The 22,368-nt window shown below is 61.7% G+C and overlaps 1 protein-coding gene across 1 annotated transcript; it reads right to left on the reverse strand.

Annotated features, from left to right (window-relative positions):
- Window positions 1–3,906: 3,906 nt before the first annotated feature.
- EGR4 (early growth response 4) lies at window positions 3,907–6,578 on the reverse strand. Its single transcript, XM_066549276.1, has 2 exons — window positions 6,155–6,578; window positions 3,907–5,856 (listed from the first exon to the last, which is right to left on the reverse strand). The coding sequence occupies exons 1-2, from the start codon at window positions 6,291–6,293 to the stop codon at window positions 4,547–4,549; spliced, it is 1,449 nt and encodes a 482-aa protein (XP_066405373.1). The 5' UTR covers window positions 6,294–6,578; the 3' UTR covers window positions 3,907–4,546.
- Window positions 6,579–22,368: the final 15,790 nt, after the last annotated feature.

A 22,368-nucleotide genomic window follows, 5' to 3' on the forward strand; every position in this document is an offset into this window, starting at 1 on the left:
GGCACCGGGGATGCTCCCCGCGGCCAGCAGCTCCATGCCAGGCAGGCCCCGGGGAAGGAGGGAGGGAAGGAGGGAGGGAGGGTGGTGGCTGCGGGGTGGGGGGGAGGAGGAGGACGCGGAGGAGGAGGAGGAGGAAGGAAGGAAGCCGAGGCTGAAGGCCCCGGCGGGGTGCTGGGAGGGTTCTGGGCACCCTGGGGATGGCGGGTCCCCGGGGCGCTGGGGGCTCAGCACGGCGAGCGAGGATGCGGGGACGGAGGGAGGCGGAGGGCGAGCGCCGGCAGCCGCCTCCTCCCCTGCAGCCGGAGCCGGGGCTGCTCGCTGCCGGTTCCTCCCGCACAGCTCCCTCTGCCTGTCTCCCCACGAACACGGCGGGCCCGGCTGCCATGGCAGCCCCCGGCCCGGACCCCTGTGCCCACCGCCTGGCAGCCCCTGGATCCCCTGTGCCCATCGCCCCTGGCAGCCCCTGGATCCCCTGTGCCCATCGCCCCTGGCAGCCCCAGCTGGGATCCCCCTGTGCCCATTGCCCCTGGCAGCCCCTGGATCCCCTGTGCCCATCACCCCTGGCAGCCCCTGGATCCCCTGTGCCCATCGCCCCTGGCAGCCCCTGGATCCCCTGTGCCCCCCGCCCCTGGCAGCCCCAGCTGGGATCTCCCTGTGCCCCCCGCCCCTGGCAGCCCCTGGATCCCCTGTGCCCATCACCCCTGGCAGCCCCTGGATCCCCTGTGCCCATCGCCCCTGGCAGCCCCTGGATCCCCTGTGCCCCCCGCCCCTGGCAGCCCCAGCTGGGATCCCCCTGTGCCCATCGCCCCTGGCAGCCCCTGGATCCCCTGTGCCCATCGCCCCTGGCAGCCCCAGCTGGGATCCCCCTGTGCCCATCGCCCCTGGCAGCCCCTGGATCCCCTGTGCCCATCGCCCCTGGCAGCCCAGGGATCCCCTGTGCCCCCCGCCCCTGGCAGCCCCTGGATCCCCTGTGCCCATCGCCCCTGGCAGCCCAGGGATCCCCTGTGCCCCCCGCCCCTGGCACCCCCAGCTGGGATCCCCTGGGGCATCCTCCTGGGATTGCAGTGCTGGTTTGGGGCCCAGCCTGGGCACCTGCACTGCTCCTGCCCCATCCCAGGCTGAGCACAGGTGCCAGGACACGGGCTTGGTCCCAGGACAGTCCCTGATCATCCTGTCCTCATCCCTGGCTTGATCCCCATTGAGTCCCTGAGTATTCTGCCCTGGTCCTGACTGTGTCCCTGACACCCTGGCTTGGTCCCTGCCTTGGTCCTGGTCCAGTCTCCGCGTACCCTGGGCTGGTTTCCAGCTTGGTCCTGCTCTGGTCCCTGAATGCCCCAGTTTGGTCCCTGGGTGGTCCCCAAGCCCCTGCTCTGGTCCCAGTCCAGCCACCCTGGGGTCACCCTGGGCTGGTTCCCAGCTTGGTCCCGCTCTGCTCCAAGGCTGCCCTGGTTAATCCCTGCCTTGGTCCTGGCTCAGTCCTGAGCATCCCCTTTTGGCTCCATGCCCAGCTGGTCCCTTAGCGCTCTGGTTTAAGCCTGGCTTGGTCCTGATCCAGCTCCTGAGCCCCTCACGGCCTGGTGCCTGTGCCAAAGGCATCCAGCACTGCCATGTTCCTTCTCTGAGGTGGGCACGGGGTGGGCACAGGGGATGGCAATGCCAGGCCCAGGGTGCTGCTGACACAGGGGCAGGAGGGTGTCCCCATCCCCTGGGACCCAAGGTGACACTGCTGCTGTCCCCCCGCACGTGTGCCCAGTGCCAGCCCAGCCCAGAGCACCTGCCCCAGAGGCTGTGGGGTGGCTCTGGGGTGTATGGGGTGGCTCTGGGGTGGCTGTGGGGTGGCTCTGGGGTGTGTGGGATGGCTCTGGGGTGTATGGGGTGGCTCTGGGGTGGCTCTGGGTGTGTGGGGTGGCTCTGGGGTGGCTCTGGAATGGCTCTGGGGTGTGTGGGGTGGCTCTGGGGTGTGTGGGGTGGCTCTGAGGTGGCTCTGAGGTGTATGGGGTGGCTCTGGGGTGGCTCTGGGGTGTGTGGGGTGGTTGTCGGGTGTGTGGGGTGGCTCTGGGGTGTGTGGGGTGGTTGTCGGGTGTGTGGGGTGGCTCTGGGGTGTGTGGGGTGGCTCTGGGGTGTGTGGGGTGGCTCTGGGGAGGCTCTGGGGAGGCTCTGGAATGGCTCTGGGCTGTGCCCCATCCCTCCCACCTCCCTGGCAGCGCTGCCAGAGGAGCAGAGGGCCAAGGCTGGAGCGGTGCCTCTGCAGGGCTCCAGGCTCCCATCAATTATGGATGTTCTCCTGAGGGGTATTAATCAAGGCCTCGTGCATCATTGATGGCCAGAGGTGCAGGGAGAGCTCGGCTCTGCTGCCCAGCAGGATCCTGCATCCCCAGAGAGGGCCCAGCCCAGCCCCTCCCAAAGGAAACCTGGGCCCCTTATTGACCATAAAGCTGCGCTGCCCCCCCAGAAAAGGTTTTCCCAGGTGTTTGGGGTCACCTGCACCCCTTGGAGTGGTCCTGGCTCAGGACTGGGCTCCCACACCCTGGGAGGGCTCACCCGAGGGCCACCAGCACCCTTGGGTGCTATTGGGGTGTGAGAACTTAGGGATACATCTGAGAGGAAATTCGAGATATCCCCCTCAGTCAGGTTTCCTCCTGGCCCCTTCCCACCTCCCATCTCTGCCACCAACCCCACCATGGCCTGCCCAGCTTCCCCCCAGCTCCACAGGGCCTCCACAGCCCATGGAAGCTCAGATTCTGCTGGGACACCTGGGACACTGGGTTTTACCTGGGACACCTGGGACACTGGGTTCTGCTGGGATTACTGGGACCCTGGGTTCTGCTGGGATTACTGGGACACTGGATTTTCTGGGACACCTGGGACACTGGATTTTCTGGGATGCCTGGGACCCTGGATTTTCCGGGATTACATGTGTTTAGCCCCGGAATGCTGCAGCCCACATGCAGACAAAGGGATGAGGGGCATGAGGGAATAAAACAGGGTTACCCCTGTCTCCTTCATGATATGGCTGGGGGGCAGATCCCCCCTCCAGGGCTGCTGGAGGGGACAAAATCCATCAGAAAAGGAAAGAGCAGCTCGCAGCTGTGCCCCTCCCCTCCCTCTGCCAGCAAAGGAGCATCGCCCCTAAATCACCTGAGCATCCATGACGATGGCCCTGGCCCCGCTGCCTCCATCCCACCGCACCTTCTCCCGATGAACGAGATTAACCAAAGCTCGGCGTGCCCCATCGAGCACCTCCCCTGGAAGGGCGGGATTGTGGGATTTCGGGATTGTGACTGATTTTTAGCCACCACAGGAGGGAGGTTCTTCATGGGAGGGACATTCCTGGCTGCAGCAGCGTCTCCTGTGCCATTCCCGGAGAGGGGAACCAGCATCCCTCGACCATCTACAATCCCAAAAGGGAGGGACAAACAGCCTCTCCTTGTGCAGGGCTCCCCATCCTGCCTGCCTGGATCTCTCCAACCCTGGGGCTGGGCCAGGCTGGAAATGGGGAACGGGGACCTCATCCCATTCCCTGAGGGTGAAGTGTGGGACATCCACATCCCACTGGGAGCCAGGATCCCGGAATGGGGGCTCTGGGCTGGCCTTTGGGGGCCCCAGGGGAGAGGAGCAGATTCCTCCAGGACCAGCCCCATCAGAACATCCCAGAGCCACGTCCTGTGTCTGGAGGGAGACACAGCCCAGGGAGCAGGGATCCCTGCTCTGGCCCGGGACGGAGCCCTCCTCCCGGGATGAGCCCCACCTGCGGTCTGGGGACGCTCAGGAGCTCTCTGCACTGATGGATTTTTTTCTCCTTGCTAATTATGGAAGCACCAGGTTTTTTCCCAAAATGCAGCAGCAGCAGCAGAGGTCAAAACCCCAACGGAAATACAGGATGGAAAGGCAGAGAGCAACCCCAGCGAGGGCTTGGATCAGCTCGAATCTTTAATTAGAAAAATAGACACAAATTTGAAATATTCCTGATAGAGGCCTTTTCTTTTTACAAACATAATAATAATAATAATAATAATAATAATAATAATAATAATAATAATAATAATAATAATAATAATAGTACTGAAATCACCTTTCCCAAGGGCCTGTTAGCACCGTTTGCCAGAGCCCGGCGGGTTCTCTCTCCCTGGGGAGAAAGGACGGGAGCAGCCGCAGCCCCGACCGTGCCGGCCGGGAAATCTCCAGGCAGGAACATCCTGGGAAGCGCTGCCCTGGGGAAAGAAATCCCAGCGGGGCGCTCCCAGCGCCGAGTGTCCAACGCACCCCGTCGGTGGCGATCTCTGTCCGTCTGTCCGTCTGTACAGGGGCTCCCCGTTGCCCTCCTCGGAACAGGGGCTGCGGGATGGCTCAGTGCCGCGCTCCGGGGCGGCTCCGCTGCCGTCCCCGCCGGGAGCTCCGCCTCGCCTCCCGCGGGCCGCCCTGGGCCCGGCCCGGCTCCGCCGCCGCCGCCTCTCTGGGGCCGCCCGGGAGGGACCCCCGGCCCATCCCGGCTCTCCGTGAGAGCTCGGGCACCTCGGCAACGCCGCTGGCCGCGCTCGGGCCGCGCTCAGAGCGGGCCGAACGAGAGCCCCACCGAGAAGAAACCCAAGCCCTTGAGCTTCTCCTCGCTCCGCGCCTTCTGCTTGAGGTGCACCTTGCTGTGCCGCTTCTTCTCGTCCGAGCGGGCGAAGCGGCGGCCGCAGGTGTCGCACGAGAAGGGCTTCTCGCCCGTGTGCGTGCGGATGTGCGTGGTGAGGTGGTCGCTGCGGCTGAAGTTGCGCAGGCAGATGCGGCACTGGAAGGGCTTGTGGCCCGTGTGGATGCGCAGGTGCCGGTTGAGCTCGTCGGAGCGGGCGAAGCTGCGGACGCAGTTCTCCACCGGGCAGGCGAACGCCTTCTCGTGGGGCTTGGGGCAGAAGCACTTGGAGGAGCACTTGCTGCGCCGAGCCTTCTTCTTGGGCTCGGCCAGCGCGGCAGGGCCGGGGGGCAGCAGCGAGGGCAGCGGCGGGGCCGGGCCCAGGAACTCCGGGGGCGGCACGGAGGGAGACGGGTGAGGATGGAGCAGCTCGGCCGAGCCCAGCAGGCCCGGCAGCACCTCGGGCTGGGCCAAGGAGGCGTCGAAGTCCGGCATTAGCGGCGTGGGCAGGGCGTGGATCTTGCTGTCGGCGAAGTCCCCGCGGGCCGGGAAGTTCTCTGGCTCGCAGCCGAAGCCCAGATGGGCTCCGAAGCAGGCGGCGTCCTCTGCCAGGCTGCCGAGCTCCGGCTGGCAGCTGACGGACAAGACGCTCTCCATCTTGGAGCCCAGCGCGGGGAACAGCCCCTGGCTGCTCTCGGGGGCCGGGAAGCCCTCGGGAGAGGGGAAGGCGGCGGGCAGGTAGGCCTGGTGCTGCTGGGAGAGCGGCTCCCACTGGGCACAGGCGCCTTTGAACTTGTCCAGGGGCGGGGAGGCGGAGGACAGCTTGATGTCCTGCTTGCTGTCCAGGAGCTTGGGCTGGAAGAAGCACTGGGAGGTGTTTCCCGGCAGGGGCTGAGCGCCCTCGGCCGCGGGGAAGGCGCCGTAGCCCGGCTCCGGGAACGGGGCCGGGCTGGACCCGCTCATCTCGGGCTGGCACGACGGGTACAGGTCCAGCTGGCTCGGAGCCACCTCGGCACAGGGGTAAAGAGCGTCCAGGTGCCTCTGGTGGCCCTCGGAGGAGGCGAAGGGGGAGATGCCCAGGATGCCCGACATCAGGTTGAAGAGGGATTCCTGGTCCTGCGGGTGCTCCGGTACCGCCTTGATGAAGAAGCTGCCGGTGTAGCTGAGGGAAGGGGAGGGCTGGCTGCCCAGCAGGGAGTAATCCACGGCCCCGCCGCTGCCGGGGACACCCAGCAGCTCACCTGGGGAACAGAGGGGACGGCGGTGAGAGGGCTGCAGGCATGCGGGGCCGGGGGCGGGATGCGGGAGCAGCGGGAGCTCTTGCGTCACTCCGAGGTCTCCGTCCCCGAAACCGCTCAGGGAGCCCTGGGCTCACCCCCCTCCCCCCCGGGACCCTCAGGACCCCCGCCCTGAGCTCGCGGGGCCGCTGCACCCCCAGGCAGGGCTGAGGGCGGAGGAGGGGCAGGTTCCCGGCTCCTGCATGCGGCGATCATTCCCAGCGGGGTCCCTCATCCCTGCCCGGCTCCCGCCCGCCCTTACCTCCAAGGAAATCGGCCTCTGCCAGAAGTTGCTGCTCGGGCTGCCCCAAGCCCTGCAGGTCTCCGGTTTTCATCTCGCAGCTCTCCTCGTACTTGGAGTAAAGCGGATCCGGGCAGGAGAAATCCATAACGTTGAGCATCTTCCCTGGAGACGCGGCCGGAGCGGGGGGGCCGGGCTGGGACGAGCCGGGGATGCTCGGGGAGAGCCGGGAGGCGCCCGGGATGAGCCGGGGAATGCCCGGGGAGAGCCGCTGGATGCTCAGGGGCGAGGCGGGAGACGCTGCAGGCGAGCCCGGGGATGCTCGGGGCGAGCCCGGGATGAGCTGGGAACGCTCGGGGCGCCCGCCCCGATCCCGGGGATGCTCGGGGATGAGCCGGGCCACGCTCGGCGAGCCCGGGCCGGTGCGAGGGGTGCCCGGGGCAGGTGCCGGGGACCCTGCAGGTGATGCTGAGGGGGGCGGGGGGTGCTGGGGCGGGGGGCCCGGGCGCTGCGGGGGCGCTGCGGGGGCAGGGCCCGGGCGGGGGGCGCAGGCAGGGCCCGGCGGCGGCGGCGGCGCAGCCCGAGCGGACACCCGGCGCTCCCTCCCCGCCGCCCCCTTTATAGCGGGAGCGGGGCTGCTCCGACCTTCCGCCGCAGCCATTTCTGGAGTCCCCAGTGAGGCTGCCGTGACGTAAATGCCCATATATGGACTCAGGATGTAGGCTAGGGAGTCCCAATAAGGAAATCTCTCCCGTGACGCGATGCCCTTCCCTCCCCCTTCCCTGCTCCCCTCCCCCTTTTCTCTCGCTCTGTTTTTCATTTTTCCCCCCCTTCCTTCTCTCTTTTTAACTAATAATCGCGATATTTTTAACAAATCTCTGCCGCTCGGTGCGCGCGTGTGCCCAGCATCCCCTCCCGCAGCCGCGGGTGTGCACACGCGTGTGCCAGCCCCGGGTGTGCAGAACGAGCCCAGGATCGCAGCCTTGGCTCCCCCCGGCCTTTGGGGGCATCCCCGCGGCTCCGGCCCTTGCTCCGCAGCCTTGGCTCCTGTCCCACCGTGGGCTGGCTGCTGCTCTCCCGGATTTGCATCTCCCCAGGCTCTCCTTCTCCCCGCGCTATTTTTTCCCCGTGAATGGCTTTTGTTGCTCTTGCTCCTTCTAGAAGCGCCAAAGGTGCCGGGTTTGCTCTTCCTCCCCCCTGCCCTGCCCTCCCCTCCTCTCCCGGCCGGATTTTGGATGCTCTCTGCCGGCATGCGGCGGCTGTTGGATGGGAGCGGGAGGGGATGCCGGCTCCTCCTGCGGCATCCGAGCGGCCCGGAGGAGCAGGGAGGGACAGGAGAGCAGGGACAGAGGAGCAGGGACAGGAGCAGGGACAGAGGAAAAGGCACAGGAGAGCAGGGACATAGGAACAGGCTCAGGAGGAACAGGCACAGAGGAGCAGGGCCAGAGGAGCAGGGACAGAGGAGCGGGGACAGAGGAGCAGGGACAGGAGAGCAGGGACAGGAGCAGGGACAGAGGAGAAGGGACAGAGGAACAGGGACAGAGGAGCAGACACAGAGGAGCAGGGACAGAGGAACAGGCTCAGGAGGAGCAGGGACAGGAGAGCAGGGACAGAAGGAGCAGGGACAGAGGAGCAGGGACAGAGGAGCAGGCACAGAGGAGCAGGGACAGAGGAACAGGCTCAGGAGGAGCAGGCACAGAGGAGCAGGCACAGCCTGCTGGAGCTCATCCATTGCAGACCCTGGCTTGGAGCTGGCACAGAGCAGGCACAGAGGAGCAGGGACAGGAGAAGCAGGTACAGGAGAAGCTGCCCAGCTGGGCTGGGGAAGGCAGATCCATCCTCCTGCCAAGCCCACCGTGTCCAGGGGGAGCTTTCCGAGCGGGCTCAGCGGGATTGGAGGGATCCTGGCAGCGCCTCCACCCCGAGCATCCTCAGCCCGTGCTGGGGTGAAGGCTCTGCCAGCCTGGGCCATGCTGCCCGCCCTGCTGGGCTGCTCCCAGAGCTCCAGCACTGATCTGGAGCTGACCCTGGACAGGCAGGGATCTCCAGGTGATCCTGGATGGGCAGGGATCTCCAGGTGATCCTGGATGGGCAGGGATCTCCAGGTGATCCTGAACAAGCAGGGATCTCCAGGTGAGCCTGGACAGGCAGGGATCTCCAGCTGATGCTGAACAGGCAGGGATCATCTTCAGGTGACCCTGGCCAGGCAGGGATGCTCTGGGCAGGGGATTGTCACCAGCCTCCAGCATGGCTGGGCTGGGGATGGAAGGTTTGCTCGGGGCATTTTGGCTGCTGGGCCCAAACCCGCTGTGAAGGATGTTCAGGCAAATATTTGGGGTTCATATTTGTTCAAAGAGCACACAGAGGGATGCAAACCCCTGTTCATAGAGCACACAGCAGCTCAGGTGTAACCCCTGTTCATACAGCCCACAGAGGTACAAACCCCTGTTCATAGAGCACACAGAGGGATGCAAACCCCTGTTCATAGAGCACACAGCAGCTCAGGTGTAACCCCTGTTCACAGAACACACAGAGGGTACAAACCCATGTTCATAGAGCACACAGAGGGTACAAACCCCTGTTCATAGAGCACACAGACGTGCAAACCCATGTTCATAGAGCACACAGAGGTGCAAACCCATGTTCATAGAGCACACAGAGGTGCAAACCCCTGTTCACAGAACACACAGAGGGTACAAACCCCTGTTCATAGAGCACACAGCAGCTCAGGTGAGCTGGGTGTGCAGGAGGGGGGCTGTGCATGCAAGGGGCTGGAATAGAGGAGGAGACCCCTCCCTAAATTCCTGTTTCCCTGCCTCCAAGAGCTTACAGCCCGGCTGGCAGGCCAGGTATGCCCCAGATGGGCTGGGGCTGTGTCCCAGATGTGCTGTGCCCGTGCCCAGGGCCGTGCCCAGCTGGCAGCAGCAGGTGACAGCCCCGATCCCGAGCTATTCCTGGCTCCAGGATGAGTCACAGCCTCACCTTGGGCAGATCCCCGGGATTGGTGTCTCACAGCACCTCCCCTCACTGGGACAGCTGCTGCCTCTGCAAACGCACCCAGAGCCCTGGCACAGGGGCAAGGAGGCAACAACGCCCTGGGCACTCAGGGAATGAGCCCTGAGGGTCGGGCTGCGAATAAAAGAGGGGATGCAGAGGTGCAGGCAGTGCCCAGAGCGTGGAAATGTTCCGTGGCATCCCATTACTCCCTGTTTGTCTCCCATTACTCCCTGTTTGTCTCCCATTGTTCCCTGTTTGTCTCCTCACAGGAGGGGCATTTTGGCTGCTGGGCCCACACCTGCTGTGGAGGATGTTCAGATAAATATTTGGGGTGTAAACCCCTGTTCATAGAGGTGTAAATCCCTGTTCATAGAGCACCCAGGTCACTTGAGCTGCTGGGTGCCCAGAGTGCCCAGAGTGTGGAAATGTTCTGTGGCATCCCATTATTCCCTGTTTTTCTCCCATTATTCCCTGTTTGTCTCCCATTATTCCCTGTTTGTCTCCTCACAGGAGATGAGGGGAGCCCAGGGCAATGGCCAGACCCTAGGTTTCAGTAAATCAAAGGCAAAATTTCACCCTGCAGTGCTCAGTGACCCTGGAATCTGCAGGATGGTGGCCAGGCTGGAAATATTCCCCTGTGGCACTGAAGACAAGCCCAGCCTCTCCCTGGCTGCATCACTGGGGCCACCAGGCCTTGGTCACTCTGGGCTATTTGGCTGTGCCCATTTTGCTGTCAGGGGTGTCATCCAGAGCATGTGCAGGATCTCTGCCACGCGCACCCTGGGACAGCTCTGCTCCCCTTCCCTCCCAGACATGGAAAACACTGTCCCTCCTTTGGGACAGCGCCGCGGGAGCCTCCCTGCCACAGCCATGCTCTCACAAACCTCCCCTCACCCTCAGGGCTGGTCCTGAAACAGTGGCAATGGTTCAGCTCCCCGGGGAGAAAACCAGCGTTGTGTGGGTTATAAACCTGTGCAGGAGTGGCTGCGGAGGTCCTGCCTCATGTCCCACCTCCCCTGGATGAATGCCTTCATCCTTTAACCCCGATAGGAGCAGAGATTTCCATTTGAAAGCTCTTCTGTCCTGTTTTTATGTGCCAGACCGGGGCGGTTTGGAGTGAGCCGTGTGTGTGCAGGTGACAGCACTCATGAGGTAATGGCAGCGTGACCGCGGCCGAGCCAAGCCCGGAGCAGGCGCTGGCACCGCATCCCCCGGGCCAGAAGGGGCTCCTGGCTGCCGAGGAGGCGGGATTGCCCTCCTGGGGGGAATTCTGTCGTCACCAGGAGCGGGAGGAAATCCGTGATCCGTGATCCGCGTCCAGCTGCCCCCGCCGCCCGGTGCTGCCCCGCTTTTGGGGCTCTCTTTGGGGTCTCTCCCCGGCCCCGGAGACTCTGCAGGAGCCTTTCCAAGGGGTCTTTGTGTCTGGAGACTCCCTGGGCTCCGTGGGGCAGCGCCAGCCCAGGCCCAGCCGGGCAGAGGGGTTTGGGCTCCCCTGAGAGCCGGGAGCATCCTCGGGGCAGCAGAGCGCCCCCAAGCAGGGCTGGCCGTGCCCCACATGGGCCCGGGGGGCTCGGGGCTCTCGGGGGGCTCGGGCGGCTCCAGCGCCCCCTGAATGCTCCGAGGGCTCCCCCGGTCCGGACACCGGATCTGCCCCGGCTGCAACTGGGCCCCTGCCCTGAGCCCCTGCCCTGGGCCCCTGCCACCTCCAGTTCCTCACCCTGGGCTCCTGCCCTGGGCTCCTGCTACCTCCAGTTCCCTGCCCTGAGCTCCTGCCCTGGGCCCCTGCCCTGGGCCCCTGCCACCTCCAGTTCCCTGCCCTGAGCTCCTGCCCACCCTCAGCTCCCTGCCCTGGGCTCCTGCCCACCCTCAGCTCCCTGCCCGCCCTGGGCTCCTGCCTGGCCAGATCCTCACCCTGGGTTCCTGCCTGCCTTCAGCTCCTGCCCAGCCCCAGCTCCCTGCCCTGGGCTCCTGCCCTGGGTCTCTGCCCACCCTGGACTCCTGCCCACCTCCAGTTCCTCACCCTGGGCTCCTGCCTGGCCATCCTGGGCTCCAGCACTGGGCTCCTCACCCTGGGCTTCTGGGCACCTCCAGTTCCTCACCCTGGGCTCCTGCCCTGGGCTCCTGCCTGCCCCCAGCTCCTCATCCTGAGCTCCTGCCCGCCCCCAGCTCCTTCCTGGCCAGCTCCTCACCGCTCCTGCTGGCCCTGCTGGGTCACCTTTGTGCTGCCACCAGCCCAGTGCAATGGCCCAGGCGCCTCCTTCCCTCCCAGTCCCAGTTCCCCAGCCTGGGCAGCTCCTTCCCAGCAGCCTCCCAGCTCCCATCCCTGCTCCCAGCCGGGGTTAGAGCACAGAAACCCAGGCTCAGGTCCTGGCTCTGGCTGCTTTCCCGCCTAGTTCTCATCTCTGGAGCCCTGGCCTGGCCCTGCCCCATCACTGGCAGGGGTTGGTTCTCCAGCACTCCCAGCCCTGTTTGGGGGAGAAGCTGCCATGGAAAGGAGGAGAACCATCCTCTTCCTCCTGCCCTGCCCCAGCCAGAGAGGAGCTGGGGGAGCTCTGGGAATGGCTCTTCCCTGTGGAACAGGAGCCCCAGGGAGGGGCAAGGGCAGAGATGGGCAGCGCTGATGTGAGGCTGGAATTCATTTTTCCAGAGGGATGGGCTGAGGGTTGGCTCATGGCACTGCTGCCTTGGCAGCAAACCAGGGCTGGGTGCCCAGAGCCCACAGGCAGCTGGGGAAAGGTGCAAAGCCCAGGTGTGTGCCCCAGGCTCTGAGTGTGCCCGGCTCAGGTGCCTCTGCAGCACCCTGTGCCCCACATCCAGCTCCCCAGGGGATTTTCCCACTGATTCCTCTTGGAACCCTCTCCATTTCCTGTGCTGGGGGATGATGCAAGACTTGGCTGTGAAGAAATCCCTGTTTCTGTGCCTTTGGAGCATTCCCAGTGTTTCCACCCCTGCAGGTTCAGAGCCATGGGTGTGTGCTGGGTGCTCAGTGCCCTCAGTGCCCTCAGTGCCCTCCTCGTGGGCACCAGAGCCCCTGTGCTGCTGGGCAGGGCTGGGAAATGCCCAGTGCTGGGTACCCAGTGCCCTCAGTGCCCTCCTCGTGGGCACCAGAGCCCCTGTGCTGCTGGGCAGGGCTGGGAAATGCCCAGTGCTGGGACACTGAGCCCTTCCAAGGCTTCTCCCAGGACAGCACAAGCCCTGTGGGCTCTGAGCTGCTGGTCCTCAATACTCCAGAAGGTGCTTCTGGAACCCCAGAGTGGATTTTGGCCCTGGAAGCTGAGGGAAACACTCAAGGCCCAGCCCCTCCCAGCTCCCCAGCGTGTCCATCCCTCGTGAAACAGCATCCCTTGGAGTCTGTGCTCTGTGGAGCAGCCCATGGGATTTTAAGGGAATTTTATTTTATTTTAAAGGTATTTTAGAGGGAAATGCTGCTGATTCCCCCCACGCACGAGGGGCAGGGGCAGGGGAGGGCGCCCAGAGGCTCCTGCAGCACCCGGGGCCCAGCAGCTGCTGTTTGGGTGCTGCACCCAAGCCGGGAATTCCCTTCCCACCTCCCCTTGGTGCCACCCGCAGCAGAGCCACAGCAAAGGCAGCCCCAGAGCCCAAAGGCCTCAGGGGCCAGCCCAGAGCTCCCTCTGCCAGGGCTCAGGGCGCAGAGGGAAGGAGCATGCCAGGCTCTGGGAGCTGGCCATGGATTCCCAGGCACAAGCAGGGATTCCTGCTGGGATGGGCACAGGGAGCTCAGGGACACTGGAGCAGGGAATCCCAGGGTGGTTTGGGTGGGAAGGGACATTAAAGCCCATCCAGAGGGGCAGGGACACCTCCCATGAGCTCAGGTGGGTCCAAGCCCCAGTGTCCAACCTGGCCATGGATCCGGGGGCAGCTACAGCTGGGAATGCTCTGGGAATTCCAGCCCAGCCCCTGCCCACCCTCCCAGGGAACAATTCCTTATTCCCAAGATCCCATGCACCCCTCTGGAGCGTGAATCTCATCCCCCTGCCCTCCCTCTCCTGCTCCATCCATCTCCCCTGCCAGGAAAACTTCCAGAAGAAGGCAGAGCTCAGCATTGCCATGGAAACGGGCCCAGGCCCAGCTCTGCTCCTGCTGCTGCAGAGGATGGAGGCTCCAGAGGCTCAGGAACCACCCTGGAACCTGCCCAGGGACCCACGGCCCCTCCTGCTGCCCCCAGCCCCGGGCAGGGCAGGGGATGCTCCAAACTCTTCTCCAGGGAGGGTTTTACAAGGGGGGATCCATCTCCAGGGAGGATTTCCAGGGGGATCCTTCTCCAGGGAGGGTTTTCCAAGGGGATCTTTCTCCAGGGAGGATTTCCAGGGGATCCTTCTCCAGGTAGGGTTTCCAGAGGGATCCTTCTCCAGGAAGGGTTTCCAGAGGGATCCATATCCAGGGAGGATTTCCAGGGGATCCTTCTCCAGGGAGGATTTCCAGGGGATCCTTCTCTAGGGAGGGTTTTCCAAGGGGGGATCCTTCTCCAGGGAGGGTTTCCAGGGGATCCTTCTCTAGCGAGGGTTTCCAGAAGGATCCATATCCAGGGAGGATTTCCAGGGGATCCTTCTCCAGGGAGGGTTTCCAGAGGGATCCATATCCAGGGAGGGTTTTCCAAGGCGATCCTTCTCCAGGGAGGATTTCCAGGGGATCCTTCTCCAGGGAGGATTTCCAGGGGGATCTTTCTCCAGGGAGGTTTTTCCAAGGGGATCTTTCTCCAGGGAGGATTTCCAGGGGGATCCTTCTCCAGGGAGGGTTTTCCTCAGGCCTGTGTCCGTGGCAGGGCAGCCTCAGCAGATCCAGCAGCACGTGAGGCTCTGTGAAACCCTGCCAAAGGGGCTCTTTGTTTTTAATTCCTGGCCAGAGGCTGGAGTTTCAGAGTCCAGGCCAGGGTGGATGGTTATGTCCCTGCTGGTTTTGGGTTGCTCTGGGTGCTCTGCTGGCCACCACAGCTCTCCCTGCCCCTCCAAGCCACAGATTCCTTCTCCTGCATCCCTCCTTTTCACCCCACGCTGCTGATTTTGGGGTAAAACCCCTGAAATGTGGCTGCTGCCTGCAGTTCTGGGGTGCCACTGAGTACAGGGATGGCAGAGCAGCTTGGCACAGCTCCTACAAATAGGCAGCAGTCAGGAATGGTCCCTGCTGCCCCCAATAGCCCAATCCCCCCCAGATGGGGCACAGCTGGCTCTGGCAGCAGCAGAGGGACAGGAGCGGGGTTCCTGTTCCCTCCTTCCCCAACCCCAGCGGGTTTTGTGTGGTTTTGCACACAGCAGGAGCATTAACCAGGCCCAGGGTGAGCACAGCGCCAGGCCAGGGCTCCCAGGAACAGGATCTGGCTCCAGCAAAGCCAGAAATTGGAGGGGACCATTTGCCCAACCTCTTTCTGAAACCACCTTTTATCCTAAGAGCTGGTGTGCCCCGATAGAATGGCTGGGAAGCTGCAAACATTTCCACGTCTTTCAGATTGAATGAAATGATTCATTGAGCCCCAAATAGGTTTTTCTTCATTTATCTCATGCTGGTTTTAATCACCTCTAAACAAATTGTGCATATTTTTAAATAAACCATTTTTTAAACCAAATCACTGGACTGCTTTATTTAGAAAAGGCCCGGAGCAAAACACTGAACTTCAATTTTTTAGTTTTCAGCTAAAGCTCCCCAATGAGCCCTGGGCATCGTTAGGCTCTTAATCAGCTGCAGGCACCCCAAAGCCCACGGGGAGTGCAAACCATGAGGGCTGGGCAGGGCTTTAGGGGCAGGGCTTTAGGGGCAGGGCTATTAGGGGCAGGGCTATTAGGGGCAGGGCTATTAGGGCTGGGCTTTAGGGGCAGGGACCCGGCGGGGCAGGGACCCCGCTGGGCAGGGCTTTAGGGGCAGGGCTATTAGGGGCTGGGCTATTAGGGGCAGGGCTATTAGGGGCTGGGCTATTAGGGGCAGGGCTATTAGGGGCAGGGCTGTTAGGGGCAGGGCTATTAGGGGCAGGGCTATTAGGGCTGGGCTATTAGGGCAGGGCTTTTAGGGGCAGGGCTGTTAGGGGCAGGGCTATTAGGGCTGGGCTATTAGGGCTGGGCTATTAGGGGCAGGGCTATTAGGGCTGGGCTATTAGGGGCAGGGCTATTAGGGGCAGGGCTATTAGGGCTGGGCTTTAGGGGCAGGGCTTTTAGGGGCAGGCCTATTAGGGGCAGGGCTATTAGGGCTGGGCTTTAGGGGCAGGGCTATTAGGGCAGGCCTACTGGGGCTGGGCTATTAGGGCTGGGCTATTAGGGCTGGGCTTTAGGGGCAGGGCTATTAGGGCTGGGCTTTAGGGGTAGGGCTGTTAGGGGCAGGGCTGTTAGGGGCAGGGCTGTTAGGGGCAGGGCTATTAGGGGCAGGGCTATTAGGGGCAGGGCTATTAGGGGCAGACCTATTAGGGGCAGACCTATTAGGGGCAGACCTTTTAGGGCAGACAGGGGCTTGGAGGCCCTCTTGGGGCTGCCAGGAGAGGAGGTGGGAAGTGCTGGGATGGCCCAGGTGTGTTGGGGGCAATGAGGTGTGAGGGGATGGCAGAGGTGTATGGGGGACAATGAGGTTTTAGGAACACCGAGGCATTTTGGGGACAACGAGGTGTGTGGGGATGGCCCAGGTGTGTTTGGGACAATGAGGTGTGCAGGGATGGTACAGGTGTGTTAGGATGGCACAGGTGTGTGGGGACAATGAGTTGTGGGGGGATGGCAGAGGCATTTTGGGGACAGTGAGGTGTATCAGATGGCACAGGTGTGTCAGAATGGCCCAGATGTTCTGGGGACAACGAGGTATGTTGGGGTGGCACAGGTGTGTCAGGATGGCAAAGGTGTGTGGGGACAAGAGGGGTGTGGGGATAGCAGAGGTGTTTTGGGGACAATGAGGTATTTTAAGACCCATGAATTGTGTTTGGGACAATGAGGTGTGTCAGCATGGCATGGGTGTGTCAGGATGGCAGAGTTTTTTGGGGGACAATGAGGTGTTCAGGGATGGTACAAGTGTGTTGGGGACACTGAGGTGTGTGGGGACACTGAGGTGTGCAGGGATGGTACAGGTGTGAGGGGACAATGAGGTGTTCAGGGATGGTACAGGTGTGAGGGGACAATGAGGTGTTCAGGGATGGTACAGGTGTGTTGGGGACAATGAGGTGTTCAGGGATGGTACAGGTGTGTTGGGGACAATGAGGTGTGTTGGGGACACTGAGGTGTGCAGGGATGGTACAGGTGTGAGGGGACAATGAGGTGTTCAGGGATGGTACAGGTGTGTGGGGACACTGAGGTGTTCAGGGATGGTACAGGTGTGAGGGGACACTGAGGTGTTCAGGGATTGTACAGGTGTGAGGGGACACTGAGGTGTTCAGGGATGGTACAGGTGTGTTGGGGACACTGAGGTGTGTTGGGGACACTGAGGTGTGTTGGGGACAATGAGGTGTTCAGGGATGGTACAGGTGTGAGGGGACACTGAGGTGTTCAGGGATGGTACAGGTGTGAGGGGACAATGAGGTTTGTTGGGGACACTGAGGTGTGCAGGGACCCCACCCAATGAGGTGCAAACCCAGCCCCACAATCAGATCCTGGTGTTCCTTCAGGGGCCATCGGGACCAGCCCCTGGCAGGCCCAGGGCACCAGGGCTGAGCTGGCCCGGCAGGGAGGAGCCCTTTGCTCACCCCGGGACAGGAAAAAGACCCCGGTTGGCTTTGTCCCCTCCCTGCCGCGGCAGCCACACCCGGTTCCCAGTGCCCAGGGGCATTACTGGGAACTGAGGCTGCCCTGGGACGGGCAGGGAGCTCTGCAGAGACTCGAGCGGGGTGTGCCCGCTCCTGCCGGCTGGCACAGCATCCCTGCGGCTCCCGGGGCTGGGCAGAGCCCTGTGCTGCTGTGCCAGCACCAGCCCGGGTGTGCCCAGGTGGGCAAGAGACCCCTGGGCTGGGCCAGCTATGGGGTGGCAGCAGGGCCAGGGCAGTGCCACAGTGTCCCTGTGCTGGCACTGCCGGGGCACCTCCAGGGCTGGGGAGAGCCCCAGAGGGGCTGGAGCGTGGCCAGGGGAGGAAAAGAGCTGGGAAAGGGCTGGAGAATCCCTGAGGGAGCTGGGAAAGGGCTGGAGAGTCCCTGAGGGAGCTGGGAAAGGGCTGGAGAATCCCTGAGGGAGCTGGGAAAGGGCTGCAGAATCCCTGAGGGAGCCAGGCAGGGGCTGGAGAATCCCTGAGGGAGCCGGGCAGGGGCTGCAGAGTCCCTGAGGGAGCCGGGCAGGGGCTGCAGAGTCCCTGAGGGAGCCGGGCAGGGGCTCAGCCTGGAGCAAAGGAGGCTCAGGGGGCCCTTGTGGCTCTGCACAGCTCCTGCCAGGAGGGCACAGCCGGGGGGATTTGGGATCTTATCCCAGGGAACAGGGACAGGAGCAGAGGGAACGGCCTCAGGGGAGCTCAGGGTGGGCACTGGGAGGAATTTCCCCATGGGAAGGGGGGTCAGGCACTGGAAGTGCCCAGGGAGGTTTGGAGTGCCCATCCCTGGGGGTTTCACAGCCCTGTGGATGTGGCACTTGGGGACAGGGGCAGGGGTGGCCCTGGCAGGGCTGGAAGGAGAACTGGACTCAGTGAACCTGGAAGGGCTTTTCCAACAGAAATAATTCTGGGATTCTGTGTTTGTGCACCCAGTGAGGTGGCCTGGGGTGTTGCAGAGGTTGTAGTTAATTGATCCCATGCAGTTAATTAATTAATGCCATGCAGTTAATGAACTCCATGCAGTTCATCCCAGGCTCCCTGCAGCCCCGGGTGCTTCTCCAAGCACCGTTTCCCGTGGTGTCCATGGCCCCCTCAGGATCACCAGGAGGGCACACACACCTGGCCCAGCCCTGCTCTGAAATGGATTTATCCAACAGCTTTTCATTAGTCAGAGTGATTTGCTTCCCTGACCAGCTCATTGCTCCTTTTCAGGAAAGCTTCCAGGAATGTGGAGAGAGCTCTCCAGGATCATTAATCAGAGCAGCAGGGAGATTGATTAACTCTGCTCTCAGTGCAATAAACCCGTCAGGCTCTGAGGGCAGCCCTGTGCCATCCATTCCTGCTCCAGGTCTGAAGCTGCTGAGCCAGGCAGCTCCATCCAGCCAGCCCTGACTGCTGCTGGTGGCTGCAGTGCTGTGGTCCTGACTCAGCTCCAGGAGCCAGGAGGGAAATGAGAGCAGTCCTGGTTTTTGGCATTAATTACATTAACAAAACTCCACGATATTCATGCCAGAGGTTGGGAGTGCAGGGACACTCGTGGAACTCCTCAAATGAGCTGTTTTGGAGTGTAATTAGGAAACCTCTGAGCTGGAGTGTGGGATGTAAATGAACACAAATTAAATCTGTTCTGCAGCTCAGCCATGAGAGGAGCAGAATTTCCCCTCTCGCTCCTCTGGGCTGCCCAAGCCTGGGGGAGAGAGGAAAAGCACCAGCCAGAAGTGCAAATGCCAGAGGGCATTTTTCACCCCCAGTGCCCTGGGGTGAGGAAGGTGGCAGGGTCTGGACTCGGAGTGATGGACCCTGGTCCAGGACCTGACCCATCCCTGCGGGACTGGGACACGGAGATGGCCCTGGGCAGCTCCAGCTCCTCCTGCTGGGTCACACACTGAGCACCCTCGGGGCTTTGGGGCTCGAATCTCAGGAATGTTCCTGTTGGAAAAGCCCCCAAGGATGTGGAGTCCATCCCCAGCCCTGCCGGGGCCACCACTGCCCGTGTCCCCAAGTGCCACAGCCACAGGGCTGTGAAACCCCCAGGGATGGGCACTCCAAACCTCCCTGGGCACTTCCAGTGCCTGACCCCCCTTCCCATGGGGAAATTCCTCCCAGTGCCCACCCTGAGCTCCCCTGAGGCCGTTCCCTCTGCTCCTGTCCCTGTTCCCTGGGATAAGATCCCAAATCCCCCCGGCTGTGCCCTCCTGGCAGGAGCTGTGCAGAGCCACAAGGGCCCCCTGAGCCTCCTTTGCTCCAGGCTGAGCCCCTGCCCGGCTCCCTCAGGGACTCTGCAGCCCCTGCCCGGCTCCCTCAGGGACTCTGCAGCCCCTGCCCGGCTCCCTCAGGGACTCTGCAGCCCCTGCCCGGCTCCCTCAGGGACTCTGCAGCCCCTGCCCGGCTCCCTCAGGGACTCTGCAGCCCTTTCCCAGCTCCCTCAGGGATTCTCCAGCCCCTGCCCGGCTCCCTCAGCCCCTGCTGGGTCTCCAGACCGTGGCACAGCACCAGGTTTGCCCCCAGGTGCCCTCCAGGACTCTCTTCTCTGGGCAGACCTGGAGCTCCAAGCCCGGATCCAATCTCCAGGAGGGAGAAGTGTAGGATTGACGGGGTTGCACGGTTGGGACTGACAGAGACCAGAGATCTCTGCAGCCAGGTCATGGAACTTGGGGTTTATTGCAAAGGGCCTGGGGGCAGGGGCCTTTTGGGATTTGGGGTTTATTGCAAAGGGCCTGGGTGCAGGGGCCTTTTGGGATTTGGGGTTTATTGCAAAGGGCCTGGGTGCAGGGGCCTTTTGGGATTTGGGGTTTATTGCAAAGGGCCTGGGGCAGGGGCCTTTTGGGATTTGGGGTTTATTGCAAAGGGCCTGGGTGCAGGGGCCTTTTGGGATTTGGGGTTTATTGCAAAGGGCCTGGGTGCAGGGCCCTGCTGGGAGCTGCCAGGCACAGCTCAGAGCAGGCCTGAGAGAAGAGAGGGGGAGAGAGGATGAGAGGGTGAGAGAGTAAAAGGGTAAGAGCATAAAAGGCAAGAGCTAAGAGACAAGAGGTAAGAGTGTGAGGTTCCCGTTCCAATACAATGAATCTTCTGTGTTGAATATTCTAATTCTCACTAACCAATCTAGTCCAAGATACAAATCCTACAGCATTTCCGTACAGCCTATAAGAATCACTACATCACCACACTGTACTACATTTTAAACCCTACAAACTCCTCTTTGGGCCCCTTCTGCCAAGCTGTAGGGTCTGCTCTGACCCCTGGAGCTGTCTGCAAGCAGAGGGTGTTGTTCCATCAAAAGGGGATCACCTTCAGCTGGCCATGCCATTGTTTTCCAGTTGTTCAGTAACTGAGGGATCTCAAAGCTTGCTTTCATTTCAATCTCACTTATAGTTTCTATATTCTCAAGATCTTTTGCTAGGCAATCATATTGATAATGATTTATATTTATAATTTCTAAGGCTTTCCTGTTTCATCTTCCCCAACAGAGAAGGAATTGCTCCTGTGCCCAGGGCTCTGCTGGGTGGCTCCAGGGGGACTCTGGGCTCACAAGGATTTCAGGGGGGCTCCTGGGTCACCCCAGAGGGACAGAGCAGGGCCTGGCCTCACTGCCCTCTGCCAAACACCAATGAACAGCATTAGCAGGGAGCACTGAGTGTCTCTGCAGAAAGCCCTGGCAGGAGGAGCTGGTGCTGGTTCCAGGGCAGTGCTGGAGCCTGTTGATGCTGTGAAGTTCCTTCTCTGAGCTCCCTTGTGCCACTGCTGTCCTGAGGAAAGCAGGACGTGGTCCCTGGGGGTGCTGCTGGATGCAGGCAGGGCACAGGCAGGGGCTGGGGTGATGTGACAGCCGGGGATGGCAGGTGCAGCTCAGCTCACGCTGGTTCCTCCTTCCCTGCTCCAGTTCACAACTAAAAATAAACAGGAGAAGGAGCTGAGTCTGCTTCAAGGAATTCTGGGGCAATAGATAAATAACAATAAAAGGTGGTGTTCCTGAGGGGAGACACTTCTGAAGCTTGATCACCTTTTTTAGTGCTGGTCCTTTAAACCCCTGCCCGGGGAAAAATCACCAAATCAATGATTCTCTGTGAAAAACAACCATTTCCCTCCCTTACAGACAGGAAAATACCCAGAAATGGGGATTCAGTCAGAGCTGGGGACCCAAAGTGCTCAGGTAACACAAGGGTGACTCCCAGATTGCTGGGTCTGCACACAAAGAAAAGAATTTTATTTCCCATTTTTGAAATGTTTCTGCTCTCAGGTCTGGGAGCAGCGCTCACCCTCAGCCCTGGCTGCTGTGATTCCCAGAATCTGGGTTAGGCTCAGTGCCAAAGAGAGGCTTCATTTACCTGGGAAATCCTCTGGAAGTGCTGCCTCGAGTCCCTTCCACGCTCTGGCTCCATCCCACTCCAGATCCAGGGAATCCTGGCCAGGCCCTGCCCATCCCTGAGCGCCAGGACAGGCTGGGAGCTGGGGGGTGCCAGGCTCCTGGGCACATCCAGCCAGCTCAGTGCCACCCTGGAGTGTCCCATTGCACTGGGAATGGCTCCTGGGATGGCAGCTTCTCCTGCAGGGATGGCAGCTCCAGTGCAATCCCTCACTGCCCAGGGTCCTGGGGTCCCCCTCCCCAGCAGGGCAGGAGCCAGCCCAGGGCTCTGCTGAGGAAATCAGGATTGTCCCACACCTGGATCCTGCCTTGGCCCCCGGGGGAAGGGACCTGGTTGTGGTGGTGTTCACAGGGGTCCCAGGATGAGGGCAGAGACGAGGATCTGACTCCGTGTTTCAGAAGGCTGATTTATTATTGTATGATATATATTATATTAAAACTATACTAAAAGAATAGAAGAAAGCATTTCATCAGAAGGCTGGCTAAGAATAGAAAGAGAATGGAATGATAATAAAGTCTTGTGACTGACCAGACAGTCTGAGCCAGCTGACTGTGATTGGCCATTAATTAGAAGCAACCCCATGAGGCCAATCCCAGATGCCCCTGTTGCACTCCACAGCAGCAGATAACCATTGTTTTTCTTTTCCCCTGAGGCTTCTCAGCTTCCCAGGAGAAAAATCCTGGCAAAGGGATTTTTCAGAAAATATCATGGCTACACCTGGTTGGACACCCTCACTCCAAAGGGAAAGGACCTGGTGGAACAGGTCCTCACTCCAAAGGGAAAGGACCTGGCTGGACATTCCCACTCCACCTGGCCACTTCTGGAGATGCAATCAGGGGAGTGCTCCAGAGCCCTGGGTTATCCAGCCCCGCTGGCTGAGGCTCCAGACACCTCCCATGAGAGCTTTGGGAGGGAACCCTGGAGTGGCTTGGGTTGGAGGGACCATAAATCCCACCCAGTGTCACCCCTGCCATGGCAGGGACACCTCCCACTGTCCCAGGGTGCTCCAGCCCCAGTGTCCAGCCTGGCCTGGGACATTCCAGGGATCCAGGGGCAGCCCCAGCTGCTCTGGGCTGAGCCCAGGAGGGTTTTTTGATGCCCTGGTGCAGAGGAACAGTGAGATTTAATTCAGTGGTGTGGAGAAGTGTTTTACAGAG

Source organism: Molothrus aeneus, chromosome 4, assembly GCF_037042795.1.
Source record: "Molothrus aeneus isolate 106 chromosome 4, BPBGC_Maene_1.0, whole genome shotgun sequence".
NCBI lineage: Eukaryota > Metazoa > Chordata > Aves > Passeriformes > Icteridae > Molothrus > Molothrus aeneus.